A 14,996-nucleotide genomic window follows, 5' to 3' on the forward strand; every position below is an offset into this window, starting at 1 on the left:
AAGGACACCAGGAAAAGAATAGTAGACCTGCACCATACTTGGTGTGAAAAAATCAACTGTGGGAGCAATTATCAGAAAATGGAAGACATACAAGACCACTGATAATCTCCCTCGATCTGGGACTCCATGCAAGATCTCATCCTGTGAGGTCAAAATGATCATGAAAACGGTGAGCAAAAATCCCAGAACCACACGGGGGGACCTGGTGAATGACTTGCAGAGAGCTGGGACCAAAGTAACAAAGGTTACCATCAGTAACACACTACGCCGACAGGGAATCAAATCCTGCAGTGCCAGACGTGTCCCAGTGCATGTCCAGGCCCGTCTGAAGTTTGCCAGGGAGCACATGGATGATACAGCAGAGGATTGGGAGAATGTCATGTGGTCAGATGAAACCAAATTAGAACTTTTTGGTATAAACTCAAATTGTCGTGTTTGGAGGAAGAAGAATACTGAGTTGCATCCCAAGAACACCATACCTACTGTGAAGCATGGAGGTGGAAACATGCTTTGGGGCTGTTTTTCTGCTAAGGGGACAGGACGATTGATCCGTGTTAAGGAAAGAATGAATGGGGCCATGTATCGTGAGATTTTGAGCCAAAACCTCTTTGAATGGTTGACCAAAACCTTATTTTCCACCATAATTTACAAATACATTTTTTAAAATTCCTACAATGTGAATTCCTGGATTTTATTTCACATTCTGTCTCTCACAGTTGAAGTGTACCTATGATGAAATTTACAGACCTCTGTCATCATTTTAAGTGGGAGAACTTGCACAATCGGTGGCTGACTAAATAGTTTTTTGCCCCACTGTATCTCTGCTATTTGCAGATTGTGGTGGTCCTGATCCCAAGAGTTCAGTTCAAATACACTATGCCATTCTTGGTAAATCATATCCTGGAATAGCCTGTCACATGACATCCACTCCTATGTTCTACATCACTGAATTATTTAATTAAGGGCACAAAACTGTAAGAACACATTTAAAGTGTTGCTGACACGCTGTAACCTTGACTTTTTATGGGTTAAATAATAATAATGTCAAGGTTTAGTGACCCATAACAAATAATGAGCCAAGTTTAGAAGCATTAAGCAGCTCACCAGTCTGTGTCTCTGGCATTGTCCCGCTCAGACCCTCTTGGGCCCTGCAGGCACCTTCAGCGGCCCGCAGGGAGCGTCTCTTCCACACCTCACCACCTTCCTCCTCCTCCTCCTGTCCCGGCTCACCTTGCATATCCTCACCGACAGCCCCTGCAGCTGACAAAGAGGTGTTTGGCTATTATTTGGCTAAAAGTAAACAAAAAGCTGTCAAGAGAACATTTGGAGTTAAGGCTTTTGAAAGCAAACATGTTGAATGTTTTTTTCCAACAGTCAGACTGTGTTCTAAGTAGTACTGTCACTGACAAGTAGGAGTTTGACTACACTAAAAAAACGTTTTTTTTAGGTTTGCAGAAGAAATGTGTGCCTTCAAAATAATTACAATGGAGGTCAAAACTGGAAAACATAAACTAAAAATAGCCTGAATCTGTACATAATTCCATTTCAAATTTGACAATGATACTACAAAAATGGAGTATATTACACAGGTTTTTCTTCACTAAAATCCAACAAACCTCATAGGCTTCCTGACTCTCTATCTTGTCTGTAACACACATTTGTCACAATTTTCTTTTTTAAATAAAAAGATAAATAAACTTCAAAAGTTTTAACACACGTTTGTCATCATTATTTTGGAAATAAAAACAAATAAACTTCAAAGGTGCAACATTGACACAGTCCATGTCTTACTTTGTTCCATTTTTTCCAGAAATTACTTGATTTCATAAAAAAAAAGTTCACCTATTAACCAGCATATCTGTGTTTTCAAATTTTATTCACTAAGTCAATCATCATTGAGATTGGATGTAACTAATCTGAGCTCCTTACATAAAAGGATCTGGTACTTTTTTAACCACAGATGTTGAGATGTATATTGTTCCACAGCAGAAAAGGTAAACAATTTTCAATTTGTTCACAATTAAAAAGTTCATAGTGGGTTAAGGTAGTGTGATGTGGCTAATGCATCCATGCTAATCAAATTTATGATCATATATGTAAAAAATATACGTATCTGACAAAAAATGATGAACGTACTTAGTGGTGATGTGTTTTTATGGATATATGTTTTGGTGTGGACTGGCAATATACATTTGCATTTGCATTACACTACTAACGTAACAGGAACTTATTTGTCACGGTTATCTGCTTGGTGGAATACTGTGAGGCTTCATGTTTAAATTTTGTATTAAATCCTTAAATCCGTCCGATGTTCAAACACTGCCAATATACGCACAGTCCCCTTGCGCTGTGGTGGTACTCAAAAGACAGTAATATCCATTCTGATTTTTGATAGTTAATTCAGAGTGCCATTATTAAATTATATCCTCATCTCTAGGTGTTTCCGGTTGTCTCAAGTTGAAGCATACAGAATAGATTTGATAGTTCTCTGGAAGTCTATTTTATCATTTTATTATCCTTTCATCTATCCATTTCCCACCGCTTGTTTCTTTCTTATTATGTACTGTGTAAACTGCATTCAAACTGTAAGGGCAATATAATGTTTCACCTTCCTGGGGCGCTAGAATTTATTCCGGCCTCAAAGGTGCAAAGGAAATACTTAAGTCGACGCCCTTTTGAGGCCTGCTCCCTCCTTGGATGAAGGCGCGCAGCTACAGACTTCAATTGAAAGAGGAGAACTATAACATCAGACGAAAATATAATTTAAAACATCTATAAGTTTTCACAACGTAAAAAGAAAATAAATTATCATACATTTCTTGAACCTTTAGAAAAAAAAGAGAATGATTATTTATGTATTAAACATTTGTTTACTTATGGCATTGGTATATTAATTTATGTATTCACAGTTCTGTTACAGAGAACAACGATATGGGATAAAACTACTATGAAATGAAAGGGAGTAGGATTAAATAAGCTCTGCACCTTCCTACTCCTTTTCGGACATGCTGTAATGAAATAACTGGAAATATGTGATGCATCCATCCATCCATTTTCTACGGCTTGTCCCTTTTGGGGTCGCAGGGGGTGCTGGATCCTATCTCAGCTGCACATGGGCGGAAGGCGGGGTACACCCTGACGCATTACATTGTAATCGTATTGCATGCATGTTCGAAATGAACTGAACAATAGCAATTAAAGACGGGAAGGATTATTTGTAGGTAGATCTAATTCCATAATTACGACAGTTACTTTTATCGCAAACGCTGATATAAAATCAGAGGCAAACGTCAACAATATGCTAACTGGAGAATTTAGATGGGGAGGAGCAAGCTGGTGGCACCTCAATGCATCAGCATAAGCCAGCCTTAATTACAGTGTCAAAAATAGACATTTTTATCGGCACCTCAATTACTTGCAATATTTTTACCATTCACATCTAGTAGAGCTACGTTTGTGGGCAATGTAAAATCCTGGTATCGTCAGGAATACAGAAGACAGCCGGCTGTCTGAAGGACAATGGGTTAAGCAGCTAACTATCTGAGTATAAATGAAGTAATAAGAGTGAACACCAACTGGCAGCAGATGTCCCATTGTCACTCGCAACGGTCAGAGCAGAATTGGCCAGGCTGTTGCTGCTTGATAATTCTGCGGCTTCCTCCTCTGCCCGAGGAGCCACTTCTGTCCTTGTCTCCACTTCCTGTGACAGTGAGCATAATCGGTTGATGGTATCAAACATATTCGCCATTCAGGTTGGCAGCTACAGCATCTTACCTGAATGGGCGAAAGCGGGCCACTGCTGAACGGCAAATTGCAAGCCACGTCTTGGCTCATCCTTGGACTGTGCTCGCTGTATGCAAAACCGCCCGAAGACTCCAGCTGCTCTGTCTGAGGAGAACCATTGGCTCCAGGTTCTTCACCAACAGCTGCATCTGCATTGCTGCCGGTCCGTGGCTCCTCTTCAGTTTGTTCTCCTTCGGCACTGACTAACTCAGTGACCGAATAACCTGCTTCTGCTGACGACACGGGTCTAGATTCGGAGACCTCGCTCCCTTGTAGAAGCTCGCATGATGCTACAGAAGAGGCAACATCTGTAGTCCGCTGTGACTTTGTCTCCTGGGATAGGTCACCTCGCTGTCCCGTGCTCTCCTCGTCCTCATCAGAGTCGATGTGAAGCATAGCGTTCAACCGCGTGTCTGTAGGAAAGCTGGAGCGGAGTCTGGGCCCTGTCTGAGGTCGCTCCAAGGGGCCCCCAGAGGCCTCAACAGCATCCAAGTAGTCGTTGAGGGACACCTGCCGATGGGTGTGGCTAGTTTGGGCTGCCAGGACTGTGCCTTCCTGCCAAGCGCTGCTGTTGCCGTAGTAACAAGTTCCGTTGACCAACAGGGAGCCTTCCTCTGAGCCAGTGGGCGAGGCTCCATGGGCGGCGCGGTTGGATGAGGAGTGCAGAAGGTCTTCGTCGTCAGAGGGACTACCGGGGTCACCATTTACAGCATTGCCCAAGATGGTTCCTGTTAACTCTGGAGAGGCTTTGAAGAACACAGTTTTGTTAGTTTAGTTACCTCCATTTATGGAGATTCTGTGATTATAGTTTACTTTTTTAGCAGGATTTCACAAGAAAAAAACTAAATGTGCAAGGATTTTCTTGGCCTCAGTGTTAAGTTTGTTGACTAAAAATGTTCGTATTCATTATCGTCAACGACCGACGTTCTTTGGATAAAATTAGGACGATAACATATGAAAACAAAAGCATGTTGACTTAACACGACGACAACATTTTTTGATAATTTATTAAATGAATCAAAACTAGACAGAAATTTAGATTTGTGTTTAAGTGGGTGGGACAAAATACACCTACTCATTGGCCTAGTGGTTAGAACAGGGGTGGGCATTACGTCGATCGCGATCGACTGGTCGATCTCGGAGGGTGTGTCAGTCGATCTCAAGCCAGGCATTAGAAAATAGACATAAAAATGAGCAATCATCAATCATACCAAGACTTCACTTTCGTCAGTTGTTTGACATTCTCGGCACCCGAGGATCTTGTGAGATGACGCTGGCTGCTGCGAGCTCATATTTAAGAAAAAAATCACTAACAGGGCGGACGCAGAGAAACACATTTTATTTCTAGAGACTCCGTACCTACTGTCAAAACTCTAAAGACCGACTGCACAGTTCCTGTCTTCACCATAAAAGACCTGTTTCATCCTGCCTGTGCTAACAAAATAAGAGTCTCAGAAAGCTAGCGTGCACAAGCTAGCAAGCTACGGAGTTTGATGCCAATGTATTTCTCCCCCGCCCTCAGCGACCGCTTTCTCACTTGCTTGCCCACCCGCACAGTCACTGACGTCACTCACCTGCTGCCAGACATTAAAGGGCCACACACATATGCTACTCTCATAACAAAGTGTTTAAAAACGAGTATGCAAGTTGGACAAATGAGATGCCAAATCCAACCACTTTCATGTGGTATTGGACAGAAAGGAGGACTTTTTTTTTTCCTCCATTTGAAAATGCGGACGTTATCAGCACCACTGTCTAATTCCAATCAATGCAAGTCATCAGAATCAAATACACCAACTTATATTCTTGTCTTCATGAAAGAAAGGAATCTATGTGTGTTAAACATGCTTGTATTATCATTAAACACCATTAACTTGTTAACAAAAATGTCTCTTTCATGAATAAATAAATATAAATTATAAATAGGAATGAGGTAGATCTCCTCGACTTGGTCAATTGAAAAGTAGCTCGCCTGCAGAAAAAGTGTGAGCGCCCCTGGGTTAGAGTGTCTGCCCTGAACCCAAGACCACCAAGGAGCCCCAAACCACCAAGGAGCCCAAGACCACCAAGGAGCATAAGCTTAAGTAAAAGAGACCAAGGTGTCAAAGGGTAAAGCTGCTGAACAGTTCAAGGACCATGCACTAGAAGCCCCTGCTAAACGAGGGAGAAAAACTTTTTGAATGTTCTTCTAAATTCGTATTTATTTTTTTAAATAAAATTTTAACTTTTATAGGTGTTATTGATTTACACTTGCTGAACTTGGACAAAATCTTCTACACCTATTTGTTCAACAGTAGTAAGTGCTTGAATAGTATTATTGTCATATTGTCTTTATGCTGAAATTTTGACAGTTTTTAAGAGCTATACACTCCACTTGTTGGATGAAGTCGAACGTGTGCACAGACAGGAAAGGCTGTCTTAAGCACCAAATTCTAAAACCAATTCCAGGCAGTGCATCGTCTGGTTTCTATGAATTCAGTCAGTGCACTGCACAAAAATTGACAAGTTTGCCTACGCACTAAGCAGAAAAATGTGTTATCTGCTTTCTGCATTGTGTAAGACCAATAAATATGCAAAATTTGAGATTTTTATTCAAGAAAATTGTAATCTCACAGAACACTGTAATAAAGAAAAGTTTTTTTCCTTAAAAAAAACAAAAAAGTGGTCGCCCTGAGATCGGTAGGTTGTGAGTTCAAACATTACCAAACGAGTCAAACCAAAGACTATAAAAATGGGACCCATTGCCTCCCTGCCTGGCACTCAGCATCAAGGGTTGGAATTGGGGGTTAAATCACCATAAATGATTCCCAGGCGCGGCACCACCGCTGCCCACTGCTCCCCTCACTTCCCAGGGGGTGATCAAGGGGATGGGTCAAATAAAGAGGACAAATTTCACCACACCTAGTGTGTGTGTGACAATCATTGGTACTTTAACTTAACAACAACAACATTTTTTGATAATTTATTAAATGAATCAAAACTAAACTGAAATTTAATTTTGTCTTTAAGCGGGTGGGACAAAATACACCTACTCAGTGGCCTAGTGGTTAAGAGTGTTCGCCCTGAGATCGGTAGGTTGTGAGTTCAAACATAGTCATACCAAACGAGTCATACCAAAGACTATAAAAAAAAAAAATGGGACCCATTGCCTCCCTGCTTGGCACTCAGCATCAAGGGTTGGAATTGGGGGTTAAATCACCATAAATGATTCCCGGGCGATGCACCACTGCTGCCCACTGCTCCCCTCACTTCCCAGGGGGTGATCAAGGGGATGGGTCAAATGCAGAGGACAAATTTCCCCACACCTAGTGTGTGTGTGAGACAATCATTGTTACTTTAACTTTAACTTAACAACGACAACACTTTTTGATAATTTATTAAATGAATCAAAACTAAACGGAAATGTAATTTTGTCTTTAAGCGGGTGGGACAAAATATCCACAGTTGCATGTGGAAGAGGGGCGGGTTGAAAAACACTAAGGTGATCAAATTCCATCCATCCATCCATTTTCTACCGCTTATTCCCTTTTGGGGTCGCGGGGGGCGCTGGCGCCTATCTCAGCTACAATCGGGCGGAAGGCGGGGTACACCCTGGACAAGTCGCCACCTCATCGCAGGGCCAACACAGATAGACAGACAACATTCACACTCACATTCACACACTAGGGCCAATTTAGTGTTGCCAATCAACCTATCCCCAGGTGCATGTCTTTGGAAGTGGGAGGAAGCCGGAGTACCCGGAGGGAACCCACGCATTCACGGGGAGAACATGCAAACTCCACACAGAAAGATCCCGAGCCTGGATTTGAACCCAGGACTGCAGGAACTTCGTATTGTGAGGCAGACGCACTAACCCCTCTGCCACCGTGAAGCCCCATGTGATCAAATTAGACCTAGCATTTTTGTAATAAACGGTGTTTTGAATTGTCACCCGGAAAAGCAAGACTCAATACAAGACATCAATACATAATGTCTTCTACACCGGGAAGAAAACGAAGAGAAGACATATCGACGCGATTCACATTTTTCGCGGTAGAACTGTGCGACAGTAACTACGCCAAAGCTACTATTTCAAAATGTACTGAATTACTGTCACTGATAAAGACAGTAAAACAGGAGCAAGGCTATTTACTCTAACTCTTAGTCCTACTAAGTTGTTGTTTTTTTACATCAAATTCAAAATGAGCTCCAAAATTAAATAACATGTTGCTTTGTATTACAAAAAGAATTATGGCTTTCACTCTGTTTTTTATTTTCATTTTACAAAGCCTCTCAACCTTTTAGTCATGATACGAGTCAGCAACAATGCTGAGTCAGCACACACCTTCATGTCCAATGGAGGTGACGTCCACCCGAAACTGCAGCTGCCCGCTAACGTTATCTGTAGGAAGGAGGCGACACAGACTGTAGCTGACTGGGTGTTGGCTGCATCCATATACACGCGCACACACACACACAAACACAGAGCAGAATGTCAGAAAAAGACACCAGAAAATACACAGTAGAGCTGAGCGATTTATGGCAAAAATAATGATCACAATAATTTTTTTCATATCATCCGATCTCGATTTATATCACACTTATTTTTTTTATTTTTATTAAAGCGAATTGTCCTGTGCAGGATTATACAGAGTACCGCATCCCTACTGCAGTATCTTGTAAAAAACATTTCCATCTCACTGTTGAGTTGGATCCACTATGGACTGGACCAGGGGTAGGGAACCTATGGCTCGCGAGCCAGATGTGGCTCTTTTGATGGATGCATCCGGCTCTCGGATAAATCTGAGCTGACATTGCTTAACATGATAAGTAATAAAATAAATAAATGATAAATGGGTTGTACTTGTATAGCGCTTTTCTACCTTCAAGGTACTCAAAGCGCGTTGACACTACTTCCACATTTACCCATTCACACACACTCACACACTGATGGAGGGAGCTGCCATGTTAGGCACTAACCAGCACCCATCAGGAGCAATGGTGAAGTGTCTTGCTCAGGACACAACGGACGTGATGAGGTTGGTACTAGGTGGGGATTGAACCAGGGACCCTCGGGTTGCGCACGGCCACTCTCTCACCGCGCCACGCCGTCCCTAATGAATAATTCCACTTGTAACTCACACCCAGTGGGACGTCGGTGACAATGAGGACTATGAGAACCTTGGAGAGGACGAAAGCAATGGATGTCGAGCGGGTCTAACATGATACTGTGAAAGTTCAATCCATAATGGATCCAACACAGTCGCGAGAGTCCAGTCCAAAGCGGATCCAAGTCTTGGATCCAAGTACACACACGGACACGCTTTTACACAAACACATGCAAACGTACACAAAAACACACATTCACAGACACACACAGGACCACGGTCAATAAAGATAAAGATAAAGATTGTTCCGTGCAGGATTATATCAAGCATTGTTGCTTCCTTACTGTTTACTACTGCAGTAACTTCTAACAGACCATTCCACCATATGACCGTGATCAAAGTCAAATTACTGACGATCGACGATCACAATCATATAACCGCCCAGCACTAACACACACACACACACACTATACACACTGTGTATGGACTCACTCGGCTGTGGGACCTTCCAGAAGTCTCTGCACAGGCACAATCAGCTGGCCCAGAAAGCGCTTGATAATTGGTCGGCTCTTGGCAAACTTATCTTTCACCTCAATCTCCATTACGTCGCTCATCAGTGCCACGAAGGTGTATTTCTACAGGACAATAGCAAGGAAACCTGTTCATGATTTAAGTCATTTAAAAGAAAGGTGGAGTCTGTGTCATGTTGCCAACCTCTCCATGCCACACAGGGTTGGTGGTGTTGGCAATGATGGAGGATCTCCTCTCCTGGCCATGGTGTGTAAACTTGGGGAGGCCACCCCTTTTCCCAGGCAGAACGGACATCTTCAGGTAAGGGTCAGGGTTGAAAAACATGCCTTTTTTCAGGCCCACTGCTCGGATGTCTGCATTGGAAGTTGCACCATTTTGCAACAGTCAATTACGGGGCACAGTGACGGAAATAAGTATTTGATCCCCTACCCATTTTTTCACCCCGAACCCTATGGAGTGAGTGTACGATGGCGATTTGAGTATCTAAAAAAGCAGTAAATTCAAAGTTCGATTTACCTCAGTCCAATACAAAACAATGTTCTATTTAACGCGGTTGCGCCAGCGTACCAACATTTTTTTTCCCCACCCCAGTCAATCCTGTTGTTTATCAACGAGTTATCGCGTATTTACAAAGTTATTGTCATGACTGGTCCCTCCTGGTCATTTCCTGCGATCGATATTTTATGGACTTTGAGTGTACATGAATCTAATCCATTATAGTGTTGTGCCGATACCAATATTTTGGTACCGGTAACAATACCAAAATGTATTCTGATACTTTCTGGTACTTTGATACTTTTTCCAAAATAAAAGGGACCACAAAAAATGGCATTATTGGCTTTATTTTGACAAATAATCTCACACTATATTAAACAGATGTTTCTTATTGCAAGTTTGTCCTTAAATAAAATAGTGAACATATAAGACAACTTGTGTTTTAGTAGTGAGTAAGCAAACAAAAGCTCCTAATTTAGTCTGCTGACATATACAGTAACATAGTGTCATTTTCCATTCTCTTATTTTTGTCAACATTAATAAGGGCAAGTGCTAGAAAATTAATTATTATTATACTTGTTCATTTACTGTTAATATCTGCTTACTTTCTGTTTTAACATGTTCTATCTACACTTCTGATAAAAATGTGTGCTACAGAACACGCTCCTCTGCTCTTAAACCAGCAATGACACGATGTGACGACTATGGGTGGGCGGGGGACCGGTGGTTTTTAGAGGCGGTATAGTACCAAATATGATTCAGTAGTATAGCGGTACTATACTAATACCGATATACCGTACAACCCTAATTCATTATAACTATTATTTAACCGTAATCCCTGAAAAATATATTACAGGCCATCATTTTAATGGTAAATTTATTGTAACAGTGAGAGCCTAAGTTTGCGCTCTTTCATACTAAACACTCAAATGCTTAGGTGTGTTTACACTGTACAGTGCAGCAAAAGTACTAAAAATGCTGCACACTTACCACCCTGTGGTACCTGTAAGCCGAGGTAACATTGTTCAGGTAAATATCCTATTGCCCTCGCTCTGGGGATAATCAGCTCAGGATGAAACACTTCAGAGTATTTCCCCAACAATACGTTGCATACTAGATATGGTACTCAGCATACTGCATATAGTTTCTCTCACCTGATAAGGTGAAGCTGACCAATTTGCGACTGAGCTCTGACCCCGACTGGCCCTCAGCATGACCGTCACTTCCCACCTAGATAGGGAAAAAGAAGAGGAAAGTATCAATCAATCAATCAATCAATGTTTATTTATATAGCCCCAAATCACAAATGTCTCAAAGGACTGCACAAATCATTACGACTACAACATCCTCGGAAGAACCCACAAAAGGGCAAGGAAAACTCACACCCAGTGGGCAGGGAGAATTCACATCCAGTGGGACGCCAGTGACAATGCTGACTATGAGAAACCTTGGAGAGGACCTCAGATGTGGGCAACCCCCCCCCTCTAGGGGACCGAAAGCAATGGATGTCGAGCGGGTCTAACATGATACTGTGAAAGTTCAATCCATAGTGGCTCCAAGACAGCAGTGAGAGTCCCGTCCACAGGAAACCATCTCAAGCGGATCAGCAGCGTAGAGATGTCCCCAACCGATACAGGTTGTAGTGTTTAGTCACTCCACGTAATGAAACAGCAATAAACGGGAGGGGAAAGTTGATTGGCAACTCTAAATTGGCCCTAGTGTGTGAATGTGAGTGTGAATGTTGTCTGTCTATCTGTGTTGGCCCTGCGATAAGTTAGCGACTTGTCTAGGGTGTAAACCGCCTTCCGCCCGATTGTAGCTGAGATAGGCGCCAGCGCCCCCTGCGACCCCAAAAGGGAATAAGCGGTAGAAAATGGATGGATGGATAAACGGGATGGGACTGTTATCGCATTTCTGCATCAAAACACCAAGCAGAGGATCATACAACTGAAAAAAAAAGTCACTACTGCTTACTGACTTTTAGGTAGGTCTTAAGACTTCAAAATATGTTTTATTGTCGACTTTACATCATATAAGACTTGTCAACACTTGTCAAGTCTCTAATTCAGGTATGAGCAAAGATGGGCCAGTTTTGCTTTTTAAGCTGTTGCTGGCAACACCATTGGCGATGTTATTTTGATTAGTCTTGAACCGTTTTATTGAAATAAGTCTAAAGGTTTGTCAAACTCCAAGTTCTGTGTTTTACTAGGGTGTCATTACGGTAATCCAAGGGACTGTGTCACATCAGATCCCAGAAGACGAGGCTTTGATACAAAACCAGGCTACAGGGTGCCCGCAAGAACGAAGTCTCAGATTTAAATAAAAACATTTTGAAAATGTTTAACTTAATGTATAATGTAAATACATACCATATACAATAATTGTAATAATGTTTAGTTAGGGCTTCACGGTGGAAGAGGGGTTAGTGCGTCTGCCTCACAATACGAAGGTCCTCAGTAGTCTGGGGTTTAATCCCAGGCTCGGGATCTTTCTGTGTGGAGTTTGCATGTTCTCCCCGTGAATGCGTGGGTTCCCTCCGGGTACTCCGGCTTCCTCCCACTTCCAAAGACATGCACCTGGGGATAGGTTGATTGGCAACACTAAATTGGCCCTAGTGTGTGAATGTGAGTGTGAATGTTGTCTGTCTATCTGTGTTGGCCCTGCGATGAGGTAGCAACTTGTCCAGGGTGTACCCCGCCTTACGCCCGATTGTAGTTGAGATAGGCGCCAGCGCCCCCCGCCACCCCAAAGGGAATAAGTGGTGGAAAAATGGATGGATGGATGGATGTTTAGTTGGATAGTAAAATTAATAGTATATATAGATTAAGTACATCTTCGGTAATATGTTGCATAAAAAATGCTTCTTTTACCAGTATTTGTCTCGTTGATGTTATTGTGCACATGCCAAGATTAGATTACAATAATAATTTATCCAAATTTATCTTGTTTTTCCTCAAACCAAGTCATAATGACAAAGTCTTTTTCCACTAGAGTTTAGCAGCTAATCCAATTTTGTAGTGGCCCATATTGACACAACACCCTTGTGTAAAATGTCATGGAAAAGTAAACACAAAAATATTTATTTTAAAGACATCAGAGCAGGCGGGAAGACATGAAACGAGAAGGAATGCAGGCAGCATTCTGGGCTTTTCGGCAAGTGAGAGATTAACCACTAATGCAGTGGTTCTCAAATGGGGGCACGTGTACCCCTGGGGGTACTTGAAGGTATGCCGAGGTGTACGTGAGATTTTTTTTAAAATATTCTAAAAATAGCAACAATTCAAAAATCCTTTATAAATATATTTATTGAATAATGCTTCAACAAAAATATGAATGTAAGTTCATAAACTGTGAAAAGAAATGCAACAATGCAATATTCAGTGTTGACAGCTAGATTTTTTTGTGGACATGTTCCATAAATATTGATGTTAAAGATTTATTTTTTTGTGAAGAAATGTTTAGAATTAAGTTGATGAATCCAGATGGATCTCTATTACAATCCCAAAAGAGGGCACTTTAAGTTGATGATTACTTCTATGTGTAGAAATCTTTATTTATAATTAAATCACTTGTTTATTTTTCAAGAAGTTTTAGTTATTTTTCTATCTTTTTTTCCAAATAGTTCAAGAAAGACCACTACAAATGAGTAATATTTTGCACTGTTATACAATTTAATAAGTCAGAAACTGATGACATAGTGCTGTATTTTACTTCTTTATCTCTTTTTTTCAACCAAAAATGGTTTGCTCTGATTAGGGGGTACTTGAATTAAAAAAATGTTCACAGGGGGTACATCACTGAAAAAAGGTTGAGAACCACTGCACTAATGTATGACAGTCAATCTGTGACATCACAAATGCATTCAAAGTTGCACGCAAGGTCACGAAAACACAGAATAAACTGCTCCTAGGAAGAGAAAACAGACAAAACTGCTTGTAACTTTCAGTAGAAATGTCGGACAGGCATGAAACAAAAACCTCTATGTAGGTCTCACTTAGACCTACATTTTAATAATGGCCATCCTGCAGCTAAATGCATGAGGAAAATCATCAAAGATCCCCTTTAATTACATTTTTAATAACAGTTGTATTTTGTTAATTTGTTTTAAATTATTTTCCTAAATTTTAATTACATTAAATGTGTATATTCAGTGTATCCAATTTTCAAACATTATTAAAAGAAACATAACAAAAAATAATTTTGATGCGTTTTTTTAAGCCCACTATTGTTGTTTTGATTAGAAAAAAGTAAAGAAAGTGTACCGTCACTCCAGGGTTCTTGACTGTGATGCAGGGTGTTGTCGCTCTTAGTGCTCCGCTCACACCATGATAATATTTGAAGCAGATCTTGGTCTCGGCTGCAAAGGGATCACACACAGTTAAACAGAGTTGATGCACACGCTTATCCTGCTAATAATTTATACACAGGACTCACGCTCCATAAAGTAAGGCCCCGCCTCCAGTCTCCACACGATCTGGCCCCGCTGGGTGCCGTTCACTCCGCGGTTTTTGGAGTCCCACACGTTGGCTACACTTGTCTCGTCTGGAGAACACACACAACTACATGATAGTTTACACTAAAACTTATATTTCCGGTCATTCCATTCACAGCTTGTTCATCAGACCTCTGCAGTACATTTTATTTTTGACAAAAACACCAGTGTTTCCCAGTGGCAGTGGGGTCGTGACCAAGGGTGGCTTTAATAGGACGTCATCATATAATTTGGCAAATTTTATACATGTATTTACAGGCAAATCGGTGTTATTTATTAGTATCAACTTACCTTGTTCTTTTTGGTAATTGTCGTTGCTTATTTTGTTACTACAATGTAACACAGGCTATATTTAAGATAATACAATAATGACGATCACTTCATTAACTGTGGGAGGTTGGAGATTTTTCTTTGCACAGCCCTGCTTTATTTACATATATCAATCTGCTCTCTGAACGTTGGAATTTCCTTTGACCGATATGTAAGCAGTTCTTAAAATTAGAGATGAAAAACCTTTCAACTTGAAGTTGTTTCATTATAGTCGACAGTTACTGAGGAACTAACCACGCAAAGGAAAGCACCGCACATGAATATACACGTGAAGTGCA

At 41.2% G+C, this 14,996-nt stretch overlaps 1 protein-coding gene across 4 annotated transcripts in view; it reads right to left on the reverse strand.

The window, feature by feature from the left end:
- hecw2b (HECT, C2 and WW domain containing E3 ubiquitin protein ligase 2b) overlaps positions 1–14,996 on the reverse strand; it is a 119,151-nt gene that overhangs the window by 52,316 nt on the left and 51,839 nt on the right. For 3 of the 4 annotated variants that reach the window (XM_061904718.1, XM_061904720.1, XM_061904717.1), the window contains 9 exons: positions 14,331–14,438; positions 14,159–14,253; positions 11,051–11,126; positions 9,585–9,754; positions 9,363–9,505; positions 8,108–8,208; positions 3,775–4,529; positions 3,577–3,700; positions 1,105–1,260 (listed from right to left, as the gene is read on the reverse strand). In XM_061904718.1, coding sequence (XP_061760702.1) covers positions 1,105–1,260; positions 3,577–3,700; positions 3,775–4,529; positions 8,108–8,208; positions 9,363–9,505; positions 9,585–9,754; positions 11,051–11,126; positions 14,159–14,253; positions 14,331–14,438 — 1,728 coding nt within the window. The remainder of the gene's footprint in view (positions 1–1,104; positions 1,261–3,576; positions 3,701–3,774; positions 4,530–8,107; positions 8,209–9,362; positions 9,506–9,584; positions 9,755–11,050; positions 11,127–14,158; positions 14,254–14,330; positions 14,439–14,996) is intronic. The other variant, XM_061904719.1, reaches the window with a different exon arrangement.

The sequence above is a fragment of the Nerophis ophidion genome, linkage group LG06 (genome assembly GCF_033978795.1).
Source record: "Nerophis ophidion isolate RoL-2023_Sa linkage group LG06, RoL_Noph_v1.0, whole genome shotgun sequence".
In the NCBI taxonomy this organism is placed as follows: domain Eukaryota; kingdom Metazoa; phylum Chordata; class Actinopteri; order Syngnathiformes; family Syngnathidae; genus Nerophis; species Nerophis ophidion.